Source organism: Schistocerca piceifrons, chromosome 1 (assembly GCF_021461385.2).
Source record: "Schistocerca piceifrons isolate TAMUIC-IGC-003096 chromosome 1, iqSchPice1.1, whole genome shotgun sequence".
NCBI classification, from domain to species: domain Eukaryota; kingdom Metazoa; phylum Arthropoda; class Insecta; order Orthoptera; family Acrididae; genus Schistocerca; species Schistocerca piceifrons.
The window spans coordinates 1251971895-1251989560 of record NC_060138.1 but is presented as its reverse complement, the minus strand read 5'-3'; the positions used below and the strand labels follow the sequence as shown (position 1 = coordinate 1251989560).

Here is a 17666-nt window from a genome sequence, read left to right as displayed (position 1 = left end):
AGGTCACTATACAGGGAGGTCCATTTATAGTAACCGGGCCAAATATATCTCACGAAATAAGCATCAAACGAAAAAACTAAAAAGAACGAAACTCGTCTAGCTAGAAGGGGGATATCAGACGACGCTGTGGTTGGCCCGATAATGGCGCTGCCGTAGGTCAAACGGATATCAACTGCATTTCTTTTAAAATAGGAACGCCCATTTTTATTACATATTCGTGTAGTACGTAATGAAATATTAATGTTTTAGTTGGACCACTTTTTGCGCTTTGTTATAGATGGCGCTTAATAGTCACAAACGTATAAGTACGTGGTATCACGTAACATTCCGCCAGTGTGGACGGTATTTGCTTCGTGATAGATTGCCCCTGTTAAAATGGACCGTTACCAATAGCGGAAAAGGTCGATATCGTGTTGATGTACGGCCATTGTGATCAAAATGCTCAACGGGCGTGTACTATGTATGGTGCTCGGTATCTTGGACGACACCATCCAAGTGTCCATACCGTTCACAGGATAGTTACGTTATTTAAGGAAGCAGCAAGTTTTCAGCCACATGTGAAATGTCAGCCACGACCAGCAACAAATGATGTTGCCCAAGTAGGTGTTTTGGCTGCTGTCGCTGCCAATCCGCACATCATAAGCAGACAAGTTGCGCGAGAATCGGGAATCTCAAAAACGTCGGTGTTGAGAGCGCTACACCAACATCGATTGCACCCGTACCATATTTCTATGCACCAGGAATTGCATGGCGACGACTTTGAACGTCGTGTACAGTTCTGCCACCGGGCACAAGAGAAATTACGGAACGATGACAGATTTTTGCACGCGTTCTATTTAGCGATGAAGCGTCATTCACCAACAGCGGTAACGTAAACCGGCATAATATGCACTATTGGGAAACGGAAAATCCACGATGACTGCGACAAGTGGAACGTCAGCGACCTTGGCGAGTTAATGTATGGTGCGGCATTATGGGAGGAAGGATAATTGGCCCCCATTTTATGGATGGCAATCTAAATGGTGCAATGTATGCTGATTTCCTACGTAATGTTCTACCGATGTTATTACAAGATGTTTCACTGCATGACAGAATCGCGATGTACTTGCAACATGATGAATGTCCGGCACATAGCTCGCGTGCGGTTGGAGCGGTATTGAATATCATATTTCATGACAGGTGGATTGATCGTCGAAGCACCAGACCGTGGCCCGCACGTTCACCGGATCTGACGTCCCCGGATTTCTTTCTGTGGGAAAAGTTGAAGGATATTTGCTATCGTGATCCACTGACAACGCCTGACAACATGCGTCAGCGCATTGTCAGTGCATGTGCGAACATTACGGAAGGCGAACTACCAGCTGTTGAGAGGAATGTCGTTACGTGTATTTCCAAATGCATTGAGGTTGACGGACATCATTTTGAGCATTTATTGCATTAATGAGGTATTTACAAGTAATTACGCTGTAACAGCATGCGTTCTCAGAAATAATAAGGGTACATGTGTCACATTAGAACAACCGAAATAAAATGTTCAAACGTTCCTACGTTCTGTATTTTAATTTAAAAAACCTACCTGTTACCAACTGTACGTCTAAAACTGTGAGCCATATGTTTGTGACTATTACAGCGGCATCTATCACAAAGCGAAGAAAGCACTACACGAATATGTAATAAAAAATGAGGGTTCCAATTTTAAAAAAAAAAAAAAAACAGTTGATATCTGTTTGACTTACGGCAGCGCCATCTAGCGGGCCAACCTTAGCGCCATCTGGTTTCCCCCTTAAAGCTAGACAAGTTTCGTTCTTTGTAGTTTTTTCGTTTGATGCTTATTTCGTGAGATATTTGGCCCGGTCACGATCAATGGACCACCCTGTATAATGAAAAGAATTACTATACAATTTCTAAGTATGAAAGAGTTTGAAAATTGCTCAATTTTACCTTAAACGTGCAAAAGTTTCATAAACGCAAAAGATATAGTGTGGCCAGCTTATGTGGCTATAATTTAGATCCCAGTGCAGATGGGACAAGAACAAAATGGTATAATTAAAGGATGTGGTAAACTGAAACAGATGTACTGTTTAAGTCGGTACTAAATGACTCCAGCAGATGCCAAAGGCAAAGAGAGTTTTCCGATCGTGTCTTGACAATTTCTTCACAAAAAATTTGACAGTGTGCAGTAACAATATAAGCTCTTTAAATACTCAAACCTATGTCTCTTCCGAAATTTCTCAGTCTCGTAGTTCTATATAACTTCATAGGCACATGTCGGGTCGAGAAACCGTTCTATCTTATAACGGAAAGCATACTCAGAGTTAATCCTAAAACATGTATGAATGACTTTCGACGTCCAGCAGCGTTCCACAAACATTTGAGGAGTTCTTTAGATTCAGTGTTACTTGACGTTGGTCATTAGCAACCTCTATGTTCATACTATGTTTATTCACTATGTAGCTCTATAAACACGATCGAATGGTTTATTTACAGCAACAAGACACCCATATCTGACTGTTTTAGGAATGTTCGTACAGTGGAGGAAGTAACTGTAGATTAAGTCTCTGGTTCGCTGTATTGTCATTTTTGAGTATTTACGTGGAGCACTTCCACATTTTAGGATAGGGAAACTGGAAGTACTGGTAAGTGCAGTCAGCTGAACTGGGCCGTTCCGGTAATGTAACCGGTAAGGCCGGCCACTGAGAAACCACTTTTATGTTGCGTTTATGCTCTGTAAAGCAACGAAAGCTACTGTCAACCGGAAGGCGGGCTTGAGCACTGCAGTGCTTTACCGGGCATGGTGATGCGCCATTGCCATTCTCCCACCTCTGAACAGCATTATACAGCCAGTGAGAGGGGAACCTTCAGCTCAGCAACTTGGTCTTTTTCTTGTTGTTGAGGGGAGACAGAAGCGAGAAGTAACAGTAAAATGCCGTTGGACTAACGGAGGATCGAAACTTAGACCGTTAGCTCCGTAGCCGGGAGCTTAACGCTTTTTCTTTTCTTTATTCCTGTTTCTTCGTCATTTTGTCGTCAGAAGTTCTCTGCAATGTCGTACGATATCTCGGAAATTCAATAGATGAAAATGTCACTCAGTTTTTCTGTAACAGAGGCTGGCAAATCTCCTGACTTACTGTGCCGGCAACCCACTCAGCCACCGAGTCACATTTCTGTACAAATCATTAATGAGTTATTTCGTAATTAGAAACTGCTCTGAGCCAAGGGAACAAACGCTAGTTATATAATTCAATGAAAGAAGTAGGCGAAGGAAATAGAGTGGCGTTCTACGTTAGTCTTTATTCAAGTTATGAACAATAAATAAATATTTATTTTTATTCTCTGGGTGGAATAATCCCCTTACCTGCGTATAATTTATTCGTGAATATATTTTGTTTGAATGTTCTACCTATTAGATTAATTAACTAGATAGAACTTTACTCGAGTAATGCTCATCTCTGCATACCACTAAACCTTGCTCAGATGGAAACCCAGTTCTAAGAAAAGAAGGGAAAGCAGAAAGATGGAAGGAGTATATAGAGAGTCTATACAAGGGCGATGTACTTAAGGACAATATTATGGAAATGGAAGAGGATGTAGATGAAGATGAAATGGGAGATACGATACTGCGTGAAGAGTTTGACAGAGCACTGAAAGACCTGAGTCGAAACAAGGCCCCAGGATTAGGCAACATTCCATTAGAACTACTGCTCTGCATAGTAACTAACAGTTCTTGATAAAACTTTACGTAGTTTTCGTGTTAGATTTCTTAGTGTTTTCTTGATCGTTTAGAACAGAAAGCGCCCTAAAACCGTCTTTTGTTTGTTTCGCGGCCGTTAGCCACTAGTCACTTGAATCAGCAGTTGTCTTGTGACAGCTAGAGCGAGAGCACCAGCAGCAGCGAGTACTGTTTGTATAAAGCGTTTTTGTACTTATTTGCTGCGCTTAGCTTTTAAATAGTTTTTCTGGGAAAACCTGGCGTAGTTTTCGCGTCTCGTATTTCAGTGAGTGTTTCTTGATTGTCAGAGTAGCTCATCAGAAGATTATCTTGGGAATTTGTCACCGTATAGAGTAGGGTAAACATAGTCATGTGTAGGGACTGTGGTTGTTGTGAGCGGACGCAAGGAGAATTGGCCACTCTTCGGGGGCAGGTGGAGGCTTTGTCTGTTAGGCTCATCGAGCTCGAGGCGCAGGCGTCGGCTCGTAGTGGCGTTGGGGCAACTGTGGTGAGACCTATGCCTACTTCGGTGGCCTTGGAATCACATGGAACCCCTGATGTCGCTGCGTCTTCCGGCAGTGAGCATCTTACCGGTCAGCCATCACTCCAGGGTGAATGGCGGACAGTGGTGGGCTCGCGCGTGCCTGGCCGAAAGGCGAAGGTGGGATCTGGCCGCGTGGCAGCTGCCTTACCCCTTTCCAACAGGTACGGGGTGCTTCCTAGTGGTGATGACATCGTTTCCGAGCCACCACAGGATGCCTCGCCTGTTGGGCCAGTGGCCGATTCTCCGGCAAGGTCCCGACAGTCACAGAGGGCGGGCCTACTAGTTATAGGGAGCTCCAACGTTAGGCGGGTTATGGAGCCCCTCAGGAAAATAGCGGGTAGGTCGGGGAAGAATGCCAGTGTGCACTCGGTGTGCTTGCCGGGGGGTCTCGTCCGTAATGTGGAGGAGGCCCTTCCGGCAGCTATTGAACGCACTGGGTGTGACCGGCTGCAGTTAGTAGCACATGTCGGAACGAATGACGCCTGCCGCTTGGGTTCTGAGGCCATCCTTGGTTCCTTCCGGCGGCTGGCTGATTTGGTGAAGACAACCAGCATCGCACGCGGAGTGCAAGCTGAGCTTAATATCTGCAGCATAGTGCCCAGAGTCGATCGCGGTCCTCTGGTTTGGAGCCGTGTGGAGGGTCTAAACCAGAGGCTCAGACGACTCTGCGACTATAATGGTTGCAAATTCATCGACCTCCGTTATTGGGTGGAGAACTGTAGGGCCCCCCTAGACAGGTCAGGCGTGCACTACACACCGGAAGCAGCTACTAGAGTAGCAGAGTACGTGTGGCGTGCACACGGGGGTTTTTTAGGTTAGAGGGACCCCCCCTTGGGCGAAACGATAAAATACCTGACGGCTTACCAGAGAGGACATTATCATCGTTGATAAAGAACGTCCGTCCTCAGAGACCAAAAACAGGAAAAGTTAACGTAATATTGGTAAACTGCAGGAGTATCCAGGGCAAGGTTCCTGAATTAGTATCTCTTATTGAAGGAAATAGTGCGCATATAGTATTAGGAACGGAAAGTTGGTTAAAACCGGAAGTGAACAGTAACGAAATCCTAGACACAGAATGGAATATATACCGCAAGGATAGGATAAACGCCAATGGTGGAGGAGTATTTATAGCAGTAAAGAATTCAATAATATCCAGTGAAGTTATTAGCGAATGCGAATGTGAAATAATCTGGGTTATGCTAAGTATCAAAGGTGGGTCAGATATGATAGTCGGATGCTTCTATAGACCACCTGCATCAGCAACCGTAGTAGTTGAGCGCCTCAGAGAGAACCTGCAGAACGTCGTGCAGAAGTTTCGTGATCATACTATTGTAATAGGGGGAGACTTCAATCTACCAGGTATAGAATGGGATAGTCACACAATCAGAACTGGAGCCAGGGACAGAGACTCTTGTGACATTATCCTGACTGCCTTGTCCGAGAATTACTTCGAGCAGATAGTTAGAGAACCAACTCGTGAAGCTAACGTTTTAGACCTCATAGCAACAAATAGACCGGAACTTTTCGACTCCGTGAATGTAGAAGAGGGTATCAGTGATCATAAGTCAGTGGTTGCATCAATGACTACAAGTGTAATAAGAAATGCCAAGAAAGGAAGGAAAATATATTTGCTTAACAAGAGTGATAGGGCACAAATCGCAGAATATTTGAGTGACCACCATCAAACGTTCATTTCTGAGGAAGAGGATGTGGAACAAAAATGGAAAAAATTCAGAAACATCGTCCAGTACGCCTTAGATAAGTTCGTACCGACTAAGGTCCAAAGCGAGGGGAAAGATCCACCGTGGTATAACAATCATGTACGAAAGGTACTACGGAAACAAAGAAAGCTTCATCATAGGTTTAAGAGTAGTCGAATCATAGCTGATAAGGAAAAGCTGAACGAAGCGAAAAGGAGCGTAAAGAGAGCAATGAGAGAAGCATTCAACGAATTCGAACATAAAACATTGGCAAACAATCTAAACAAGAACCCTAAAAAGTTTTGGTCATATGTAAAATCGGTAAGCGGATCTAAATCCCCTATTCAGTCACTCGTTGACCACGATGGCACCGAAACAGAGGACGACCGAAGAAAGGCAGAAATACTGAATTCAGTGTTCCGAAACTGTTTCACTGCGGAAAATCGTAACACGGTCCCTGACTTCAGCCGTCGCACGGACGCCAAAATGGAAAATATTGAAATAAACGATATCGGAATTGAAAAACAACTGCTATCACTTAGTAGCGGAAAAGCATCCGGACCAGACGAGATACCCTTAAGATTCTACAGTGATTATGCTAAAGAACTTGCCCCCTTTCTATCAGCAATTTATCGTAGATCGCTGGAAGAACGTAAAGTACCTAGCGACTGGAAGAAAGTGCAGGTCGTTCCCATTTTCAAGAAGGGTCATAAATCAGATGCGAATAATTATAGGCCTATTTCGTTTACGTCAATCTGTTGTAGAATAATGGAACATGTTTTGTGTTCTCGTATTATGACGTTCTTAGATAATACAAATCTCCTTCATCATAACCAACATGGATTCCGCAAACAGAGATCATGTGAAACTCAGCTCGCCCTATTTGCCCAAGAAATTCACAGTGCCGTAGACACTGGCGAGCAGATTGATGCCGTATTCCTGGACTTCAGGAAGGCATTTGATACGGTTCGGCACTTACGTTTAGTGAAAAAAATACGAGCTTACGGAATATCGGACCAGGTTTGTGATTGGATTCAGGATTTCCTAGAAGAAAGAACACAACATGTCATTCTTAACGGTTCAAAATCTGCAGATGTAGAGGTAATTTCGGGAGTACCGCAGGGAAGCGTGATAGGACCCTTATTGTTTACAATATACATAAATGACTTAGTTGACAACATCGGTAGCTCCGTGAGGCTATTTGCGGATGACACGGTTGTCTACAAGAAAGTAGCAACATCAGAAGACTCGTACGTACTCCAGGAGGACCTGCAGAGGATTAATGCATGGTGCGACAGCTGGCAGCTTTCCCTAAACGTAGATAAATGTAATATAATGCGCATACATAGGGGCAGAAATCCATTCCAGTACGATTATGCCATAGGTGGTAAATCATTGGAAGCGGTAACGACCGTAAAATACTTAGGAGTTACTATCCGGAGCGATCTGAAGTGGAATGATCACATAAAACAAATAGTGGGAAAAGCAGGCGCCAGGTTGAGATTCATAGGAAGAATTCTGAGAAAATATGACTCATCGACGAAAGAAGTAGCTTACAAAACGCTTGTTCGTCCGATTCTTGAGTATTGCTCATCAGTATGGGACCCTTACCAGGTTGGATTAATAGAAGAGATAGACATGATCCAGCGAAAAGCAGCGCGATTCGTCATGGGGACATTTAGTCAGCGCGAGAGCGTTACGGAGATGCTGAACAAGCTCCAGTGGCGGACGCTTCAAGAAAGGCGTTACGCAATACGGAGAGGTTTATTATCGAAATTACGAGAGAGCACATTCCGGGAAGAGATGGGCAACATATTACTACCGCCCACATATATCTCGCGTAATGATCACAACGAAAAGATCCGAGAAATTAGAGCAAAGACGGAGACTTACAAGCAGTCGTTCTTCCCACGCACAGTTCGTGAATGGAACAGGGAAGGGGGGATCAGATAGTGGTACAATAAGTACCCTCCGCCACACACCGTAAGGTGGCTCGCGGAGTATAGATGTAGATGTAGATGTAGATGGGAGAGCCAGTCCTGACAAAACTCTACCATCTGGTGAGCAAGATGTATGAGACAGGCGAAATACCCTCAGACTGCAAGAAGATGCGAAAATTACCGAACTATCAGTTTAATAATTCACAGCTGCAAATTACTAACACGAATTGTTTACAGACGAATGGAAAAACTGGTAGAAGCCGACCTCGGAGAAGATCAGTTTGAATTCCGTAGAAATATTGGAACACGTGAGGCAATACTGACCTTACGACTTATCTTAGAAGAAAGATTAAGGAAAGGCAAACCTACGTTTCTAGCATTTATAGACTTAGAGAAAGCTTTTGACAATGTTGACTGGAATACTCTCTTTCAAATTCAAAAGGAGGCAGAGATAAAATACAGGGAGCGAAATGCTATTTCCAATTTGTACCGAAACCAGATGGCAGTTACAAGAGTCGAGGAGCATTAAAGGTAAGCAGTGGTTGGGAAGGGAGTGATACAGGGTTGTAGCCTCTCCCCGATGTTATTCAATCTGTATATTGAGCAAGCAGTAAAGGAAACAAAAGAAAAATTCGGAGTAGGTATTAAAATCCATGGAGAAGAAATGACAACTTTGAGGTTCGCCGATGATATTGTAATTCTGTCAGAGACAGCAAAAGACCTGGAAGATCAGTTGAACGGAATGGACAGTTTCTTGAAAGGAGGATATAAGATGAACATCAACAAAAGCACACCTTGGATAATGGAATGTAGTCGAATTAAGTCGGGTGATGCTGAGGGAATTAGATTACGGAATGAGACACTGAAAGTAGTAAAGGAATTTTGTTATTTGGGGAAAAAAATAACTGATAATGGTCGAAGTAGAGAATATATAAAATGTAGACTGACAATGGCAAGGAAAGCGTTTCTGAAGAAGAGAAATTTGTTAACATCGGGTCTAGATTTAAGTGTCAGGAAGTCGTTTCTGAAAGTATTTGTATGGAGTGTAGCCATGTATGGAAGTGAAACATGGGCCATAAATAATTTGGACAAGAATAGAATAGAAGCTCTCGAAATGTGGTGCTACAGAAGAATGCTGAAGATTAAATGGGTAGGTCGCATAGCTAATGAGGAGGTATTGAATAGAACTGGGGAGAAGAGGAGTCTGTGGCACAACTTGACAAGAAGAAGGGACATGTTTTGAGGTAGCAAGGGATCACAAATTTAGCATTGGAGCGCAACGTGAAGGGTAAAAGTCGGAGATGAATACACTAAACAGATAGAGAAGGATGTAGGTTGCAGTAGGTACTGGGAGATGAAGAAGCTTGCACAGGATAGAGTAGCATGGAGAGCTGCATCAAACCAGTCTCAGGACTGAAGACCACAACAACAACAACATCTTGACCCTTAGATGAAATTAAAGGGCGGCGGTAGTGGCCGTGCGGTTCTAGGCGCTACAGTCTGGAACTGAGCGACCGCTACGGTCGCAGGTTAGAATCCTACCTCGGGAATGGATGTGAGTGATGTCCTTAGGTTAGTTAGGTTTAATTAGTTCTAAGTTCTAGACGACTGATGACCTGAGAAGTGCTCAGAGCCATTTGAACCATTTTTTTGAAATTAAAGGCAAGAGTGGTAACATTAACACCACAACAGGAATTCCTCTGTTAAATGCAGAAGAGACAGCGGATACGTGGAAAGAGTACAATGAAGGCTTCTATGAGCTGGAAGATTTGTTTGATGTGATAGAAGAAGAAGAAACAGGAGTGGATTTAGAAGAGATAGGAGATCCAGTCTTAAAAACAGAATTTAAGAGAGCTTTGGAGGACTTAAGATCAAATAAGACAGAAGGGATCGATATCATTCCAATTTCTAAAATCATTAGGGGAAGTGACAACAAAACGACTGTTCACGTTGGTGTGTAGAATGTGTGAGTGTGGCAATATACCGTCTGACTTTCGGAAAAATATCATCCACACAGTTCCGAAGACTGCAAGAGCTGACTAGGGCTAGAATTGTCACACAATCAGCTTAACAGCTCATGCAACCAATTTGCCGACAGGAATAGTATACAGAAGAATGAAAAATAAAATTGAGAATGTGTTAGATGACCATCACTTTGGCTCTAGGAAAGATAAAGGCCAGTGTGGCAATTCTGACGTTGCAGTTGATGCCGGCTGCTGTGGTCGAGCAGTTCTAGGCGCTTCAGTCTGGAACCGCGTGACCGCTACGTTCGCAGGTTCGAATCCTCCCTCGGGCATGGATGTGTGTGATGTCCTTGGGTTAGTTAGGTTTAGTTAGTTCTAAGTTCTAGGCGACTGATTACCTCAGAAGTTAAGTCGCATAGTGCTCAGAGCCATTTGAACCATTTGAGCCAATAAATAGAAGAAAGACGAAAGTAATGAGAAGCAACAGAAATGAGAACAGCGAGAAACTTAACAACATGATTGATGGTCACGAAGTAGATGAAGTTAAGGAATTCTGGTACCTAGGCCGCAAAATAACGAATGACCGACGGTGCAAGAAGGACATCAAAACCAGACTAGTCCTGCAAAAAGGGTATTCCTGGCCAAGAGCCGGCCGGAGTGGCCGCGCGGTTAAAGGCGCTACAGTCTGGAACCGCGCGACCGCTACGGTCGCAGATTCGAATCCTGCCTCGGGCATGGATGTGTGTGATGTCCTTAGGTTAGTTAGGTTTAAGTAGTTCTAAGTTCTAGGGGACTTATGAGCACAGCAGTTGAGTCCCATAGCGCTCAGAACCATTTGAACCATTTTTGAACCTGGCCAAGAGAAACCTACTAGAATCAAACATAGGCCTCAATTTGAGAAAGAAATTTCTGAGGATATACGTTTGAAGCACAGCATTGTGTGGTAATGAAACATGAATTGTGGAGAAATCGTAATGGAAGAGAATCGAAGCATTTGAGATGTGGAGCTACAGACGAATGTTGAAAATTAGGTGGACTGATAAGGTAAGGGTATGTAGAAAATCTAATGGGACTTAACTGCTACGGACATCAGTCCATAAGCTTGCACACTACTTAACCTAAATTATCCTAAGGACAAACACACACACCCACGCCCGAGGGAAGACTCGAACCTCCGCCGGGACGAGCCGCACAGTCCAGCCCCCGACCGCTCGGCTAACCCCGCGCGGCGATAAGGAATGAGGAGGTTTTGCGCAGAACCGGAGAGGAAAGGAATATCGGGAAAACACTGACAAGAAGAAGGGGGAGGATGATACGAGATCTGTTAAGACATCAGGGACTGACTTCCATGGTACTAGTGGGAGCAGCAGAGGGAAAAAACCGTAGAATAAGACAGAGTTTGGATTACATGCGGCAGATAATTGAGGAAGTATATTGCAAGTGCTACTTGAGATGAAGAGGTTGGCGCAGGAGAGAAATCCGTAGCGCACCGCATGAAACCAGTCAGAAGACTGATCTCCAAAATGAGAAACATATTTATGAGATCTCAGGCTTTCCCGGCGAATGTGCTGTATCTAAGGTTCTCGGGTGTCCAGCCGAATCCGTTCGTCGAAGTTCCACGATATTTCGGCGGATAACCGTTCCGCCATCATCAGGCGGTGCTGATGATGGCGGAACGGTTATCCGCCGAAATATCATGGAACTTCGTCGAACGGATCCGGCTGGACACCCGAGAACCTTGGATACAGAAATATATTTCATTGCACGGTTTGGATTGCTGCGCAGAAGCAGTATAATTAGCCGTCCTGAGGGTAACCAGGCAAGATATCGAAAGCACAGTGTCGGCAAGAGAATAGTAGTATCAGAGCATAAGATCTGACAGTCTCTCCCGGAGCGGTCAGTTTTATGACGAATATGGCGTCAGTGGTGATACCCAAGTGTCAGTCTCCCTATCGGCCGGTGGTTGAGTCACGACAGCGACGATCATAGATTACTTGCCGAGCTGTGCGAGAACAGAGTTATAACACCTTCTGTGCGCATCATTAAACTCTGTAATTGTCTCGCATACAGACGAATAAATTGCATTTTCCAATGCCACCTTTCGGAAGCCAAATTACAAGAACGAATTTTGTGTGCTAACAAGGAAACAATATCAGTCAGAAGTCATATTTTAAGGAGAAAAAAGAGCACTTGCAAGATATCAGTCTCATCAATCAATCCCTAACGAAACTTTCGGCCATAATTCTGATAGTATGCATTTGTGACTTTCTGCAAGTACAGCTTTCAAACTTTCGTGCGCAACGATTATTTGTCACCATCATTGTCCCAATGCAGCCGTCTAACGCCCGTGCGTACTTTACAGTGGAGAAAGTAAGACGTTTGTGATATACTGTTTTTGGACATCCGTAACATGCTTTGTTCCTCGTGTCAGACTGTACAGTTTCTAACCTGCAGCTAGTAACACAGATCAATTTCTTTTCAACATTATTTTGCTGTTCACAGATGCAATATAAAAGAATGAAACGATCAGTGTTCCATTAAAGAAGTAGCATGCCGCTATTTAATTACTACCGTCGCTGTTTTGCGTTATTTTGTTTGGATTTTAAAGTCGTATCTGCAGGAGATGTAGTCTTCTCTAACGTGATTCGTATGATTGCCTTTTCAATCGAAAAACATTAGCTTCATTTCATGATAATTGTTCAGTTACTTAGGGTTTTTTTATTTGATTTTGAATCGTGTATGTAGCTGCAGACTATCAGTACGAGAATAGTCTTAAAATAATATTGTACTCATATATGAGTAGAATAACATGTATTCTCGAACAAGATTCCAAAACACGTTGGGTGGATGTGTCCATCTTCCTAAGCCTTCAAAATCCAGCTAGTAGCAAGGATTTGGATGTCATCCACTGTGCAGTGTTTCGCGCTCGGTCGGTAAGCGGCTGCAGACGGGTTGAACGAGTAACAAGATTTAAACGCTATTCTTTCAGTAGATGATGACCCAAATTTTCTGGCTGGTTGATTGCTATTGTACTTTCTTCTCCTTTAAATCTGAGATAAAGCTACTTAGTTTTCCTTGTGGTATGTGTTAGCTGCCTTCTACATCTACATCTACATACATACTCCGCAATCCACCATACGATGCGTGGTGGAGGGTACCTCGTACGACTACTAGCATCTTCTCTCCCTGTTCCACTACCAAAAAGAACGAGGGAAAAATGACTGCCTATATGCCTCTGTACGAGCTCTAATCTCTCTTATCTTATATTTATGGTCTTTACGCGAAATATAAGTTGGCGGCAGTGAAATTGTACTGCAGTCAGTCTCAAATGCTGGTTCTCTAAATTTACTCAGTAGCGAGTCACGAAAAGAACGCCTCCTTTCCTCCAGAGACTCCCACCCTAGTTCCTGAAGCATTTCCGTAACACTCGCGTGATGATCAAACCTACCAGTAACAAATCTAGCAGCCCGCCTCTGAATTGCTTCTATGTCCTCCCTCAATCCGACCTGATAGGGATCCAAAAATCTCGAGCAGTACTCAAAAATAGGTCGTATTAGTGTTTTATAAGCTGTCTCCTTTACAGATGAACTACATACAGAAAGCCTTCGCATTAGTAAATTAATGGACCGTGTAATACTGAATGGAGTAGAACCTTCTACACATGTCAGATATAGGTGTTTCGAGTCCAGGTAAACGTATTCTTCTCGCCTTAGCTTAATATTGTCGCCCTTAGTTGTTTGGCAAGTGGGACATGACAGGAGAGCAGTACATTTGGAAATTATACGCCTCATTTTTTTTAGTTTGGTAAGGAACAGACAGATACAAGCAGATACAAGATTTTCTAGCCACTTACAGCTTTTTTTTTTTTGTTTGTGTTACAGGTGGAGCGTGTTTTCATCGTCTGAGATGCGATTCATACTCCAGGAGCATGACCCGTGAGTCATTCAACCAGCTACAAAGTGACTGTGAAAGTAAAGGGATACACAGAGGAATGGCGAACGACGCTGTTGTTTAGTAATTCCTAACAAAAATTTGTGACGTACGCTGCCACAAAACTACTTGTCAGACGCAGCTCAGCAAGTGGCACTGTGGACACGATAAATCTTCACGTTTCCTTCGACTCGCTCTTTTATCAGTTTTGCGTGTGACTTCTTGGCAGTGGGGAAAAAGTACAATTGAGACACTAACTTCTTCTGTGGGTACCTCAGATACGGCGATGCGACAAGAGAGTGCTGAAAATAAAAACCACCCCTTCTAACAAAATGCTATTAAAATTCTATCTGAGGTTGTTGATCTGTAAAGACTGTAATGTCAATTGCGATAAGGAATGCTGATTGGTCGACATAGCTTCCAGGAACAGTGTGTTTATAACGCAATGTTTGTACGCTGTCACTGGGAAAGTTAATCGAGGTAGTAGCTGTAAGCAGGAAACTGAAACAACAAAAAGTTATGATTCTCGCTATACGAACTGTGTGCTTCCACAATACGCTGCTTCTGTTTGTCAGTATTGCTACGTTCTGTCGCGTGTATATACGATTATATTTGTAATAAATTTATTAAACCCAACATCTGGTTTAATATTTACACTTAAATCCTGTCCTAAGTGTTAGACAACCGGTGATCAACAATATATAGCACAAATGAATTATTATATCTTGAGATATAGCCAACTTAAATATGTTTCTTGTATATATATCTCATCAAATGGACATTTTAATTTTTTCCGTTGCGTAGAGTTTAGGCAACGACATAGCAAATTCTACTTCTAGCTGCCATCGTGAAGGGATCCAGGTTTAGTTACCTTGTCAGTAAACAGTGTTTGAGGATTAACCTCCCCAAGCACCGATCTACGTGAAGGTAATGGTGGCCTGTGACTGGCTATAAATCTGAAGAGGCTACTTTTAAGTAAAGAAATGTAATATTTATGTAATGTGGAATAAAGTAAACATCATGAATGGATCAGTTCATACAATACTAAGGTAGGAGACGAGGTACTGGCGGAATTGAAGCTGTGGGGATGGGTCGTTGGTCGTGCTTGGGTAGCTCAGATGGTAAAGCACTTGCCCGCGAATACCAAAGGTCCCGAGTTCGAGTCTCGGTCCAGCACACAGTTTTAATCTGCCAGGAAGTTTCACTAAATCATAAATTTTACCCAAGATCCACTTAAGTAAATTTTATTAAAATGTAAAGAAAAAGGAATTCATAGAGATTGGCAACGACATATCGTATTGCATCAGTTTACCGAGATGTCATCAACGGGAAGCCTGCGTTTTGCGATGAGTGAACACGAGTATTGCAGCTAGATAACGGTGACCTAGATCAATTCACAGCTTTAAGTTACTATAGAAGTCTACATTCTGAAATCGAGGGCAGCAGGCTTGTCGATGAGAAAACCACAGTTTCTTGTACTCGAATTCGAACCAAGTACACGTGCGTATATTTTGGAAAGGTTTTTCTCTGTTCCTTGTCGACATACTGACAAAATTAGGGTTTCAGAACAACTGTACACTGCAAGAAGCACTACTTGGATCCGAACTCATCAGGTAATGTATAAACTTCGACTGAGACTTTCTGTCTCTGCTGAAAACGACAGCGAAATGTAAGCATAGACGTTGTCAGAAGTTGTGTATGAACAGTGGGCCAAAGGTTAAAAGTTGTTTTCAACTCGGTGAAATACGAATTCAATAGAAAATTTTAATTTTTTTTGTTACTTGGGACACTATTGAAGCATTTTTCGTTTTTTTTTCCACTCCATGGTAATAGGCATTGGGAAGTTACGTACTACTTTATCTTTCACATTAAAAAATGAAACTTTCCTTTTAACGCACTGCATATCGGTAACGTGAAGTAAATATTTTCGTAGCTACTACTGGACACTTTTTTCAGATAGACAGCAATTAAACTTAAAAATTAATTAGATTAATTATTTCGACCTTAAAGGACGTCATCATGATTCCTCGAAAGACGAATAATAGCCTGTCTTCCCTAAGCTTGTGTCTGTGTTCCTTACTAACAGCAAGATCGTAACTACGCAATTCTCCAACTGATGATCATGGCATGGGCCATCGAAACATGTGCTGGTGGAAGAAGTAAGTGGATGATGCAGAAAATCATTTATTTGTTTACATTAGTTTCACATGTAAGTTAATTCTTGGCACATGAAGATAATGACGAAACAAATGCGTGTCTGAACAAACAGGATTCGAGGGATGGTCGTAGCTATGAGGTACTGGAAGGGTTTACGTAGTTGCCGTGGTAATATTACTAACGTGCAATTTGCCCACGACTGGTGTGAGTATAGTTGAGGGATTTTTGTTGCAGGTACGGTGAAGAATGACAGGCGGTTCATTCGGTAAGCTGGTCTTAAAAGCGAGATAGTCGAAAGACTGAAATGTAGCCAACTTGCGTCGTAAGAGCAGAAGGTGCAATCGTGCGAGTCCGCGTGAGAGGTGATTTTGTTCCGTAGTGGTGCAGAGTGCTACAGTCGTGATTCATACACGAAATGTGTAATATGAAGGTTAATTCCAAGAGTCGGTCGATTGCATTAAACAGTCAAAACAGGTGGCAAACTAACAACAGTGTACTGCCATTAACGAACAGTTTCCTACCGCTAGTGACAAAGTATTTCACTTTAGATACCGTAACTTTTGTTACTATTCAGGTGATCGCGAGGATAGACTCAGAAATCCCGCAGTTTGAAAACGTACAGCTATTTATGAAGTCTGACTAGAAGTGGGGACCTCCACATTACGAGAAAATATGGGAATCCCGACTCCACACAGGCGGACTACACGATATACTCGTATGGAATTTAACGAACTAAACTAAGATAGTTTACTGAATTCCCCCCAATTATGCCTTGAATAATCAGTAGTACACTGAAGAAACTTGGTGAATTCAAATGATCGTCAGTCGTTATAAAATACTCCAACGTAAAGGTACAGATTATCGTAGTCAGGGTGCAGGAGAAATTGTGTCGGTATGATACTGAGATGATCTCCAATGAAACCATCGATTTAAGTTATTACATAATATTAGAAGCATTGATGTTCATAAAGAGGATGGTCTGACGTCACTGCGGCGCAGGATGAACAAGGGCTGTCAGGGAGACCGCGGCGGGTATTGGAAGAATTTGGACGTGCGGCGAACATCAGCTGCACTTCTGTGGTATAATAAGCTTTATTCAGGCTCATGTCGAGTTCACAACCCCAAATCCAGTATAGTCGTGTAGGAAGTAACTCTGATTGATGTTGGCAAAGTATATTTTGGTTCGCGACAATATGCACTGACTTAGACGGGAGTACGTAATGAGTAAAACTTACTCCAGTTCAAGTCGATAAGTAGGATGGTGTGACTATTGCAGTGTTCACTGCGTCGTTGTCGTGAATTTGTCGGCGCTGATAGCCACTCGGCCGCGGCAGTGAGGTTAGGTTATTTGTATGTTTTGGAGGATATCAGGTTATTAATTGCCAGGAGATCCGAACTACCCGGTGTCATGGTTTGAAGTCCTGCGTGGCTGACCCCATAAATCAAATGCCGTACAGCAAAAGTGTGGCAGCTTAGAACTCATTTGCGAGTAAGTTTTGCTTTGGTATCGGTAGCGTTCTGTCGAAAGGACGGAGTTACAGTTGTGTCAGCTCCATGAATTCTAAGAAAAGTACGTGTAACTTGGTGCATTGGTGTAACTAAAGTACACCTACAAAATCAGAGTTTTGTATACCACCTGGAACGCAGCGCGTAGGTAGGAGCAGGAGCAGGAAAAATACGTCGGTACTGCACGTAAGTAAAAGTGGTTTACTGGAGCCTGAA

The 17666-nt window shown here is 43.0% G+C and overlaps 1 protein-coding gene across 1 annotated transcript in view; it reads left to right on the top strand.

Moving 5' to 3' along the window:
* LOC124780250 (lachesin-like) overlaps nucleotides 1-14423 on the top strand; it is a 303063-nt gene extending 288640 nt beyond the window's left edge. Inside the window, exon 10 of the mRNA XM_047253767.1 lies at nucleotides 13739-14423. Within this exon, the coding sequence (XP_047109723.1) occupies nucleotides 13739-13762 (24 nt within the window). The 3' untranslated portion in view covers nucleotides 13763-14423. The remainder of the gene's footprint in view (nucleotides 1-13738) is intronic.
* Nucleotides 14424-17666: the final 3243 nt, after the last annotated feature.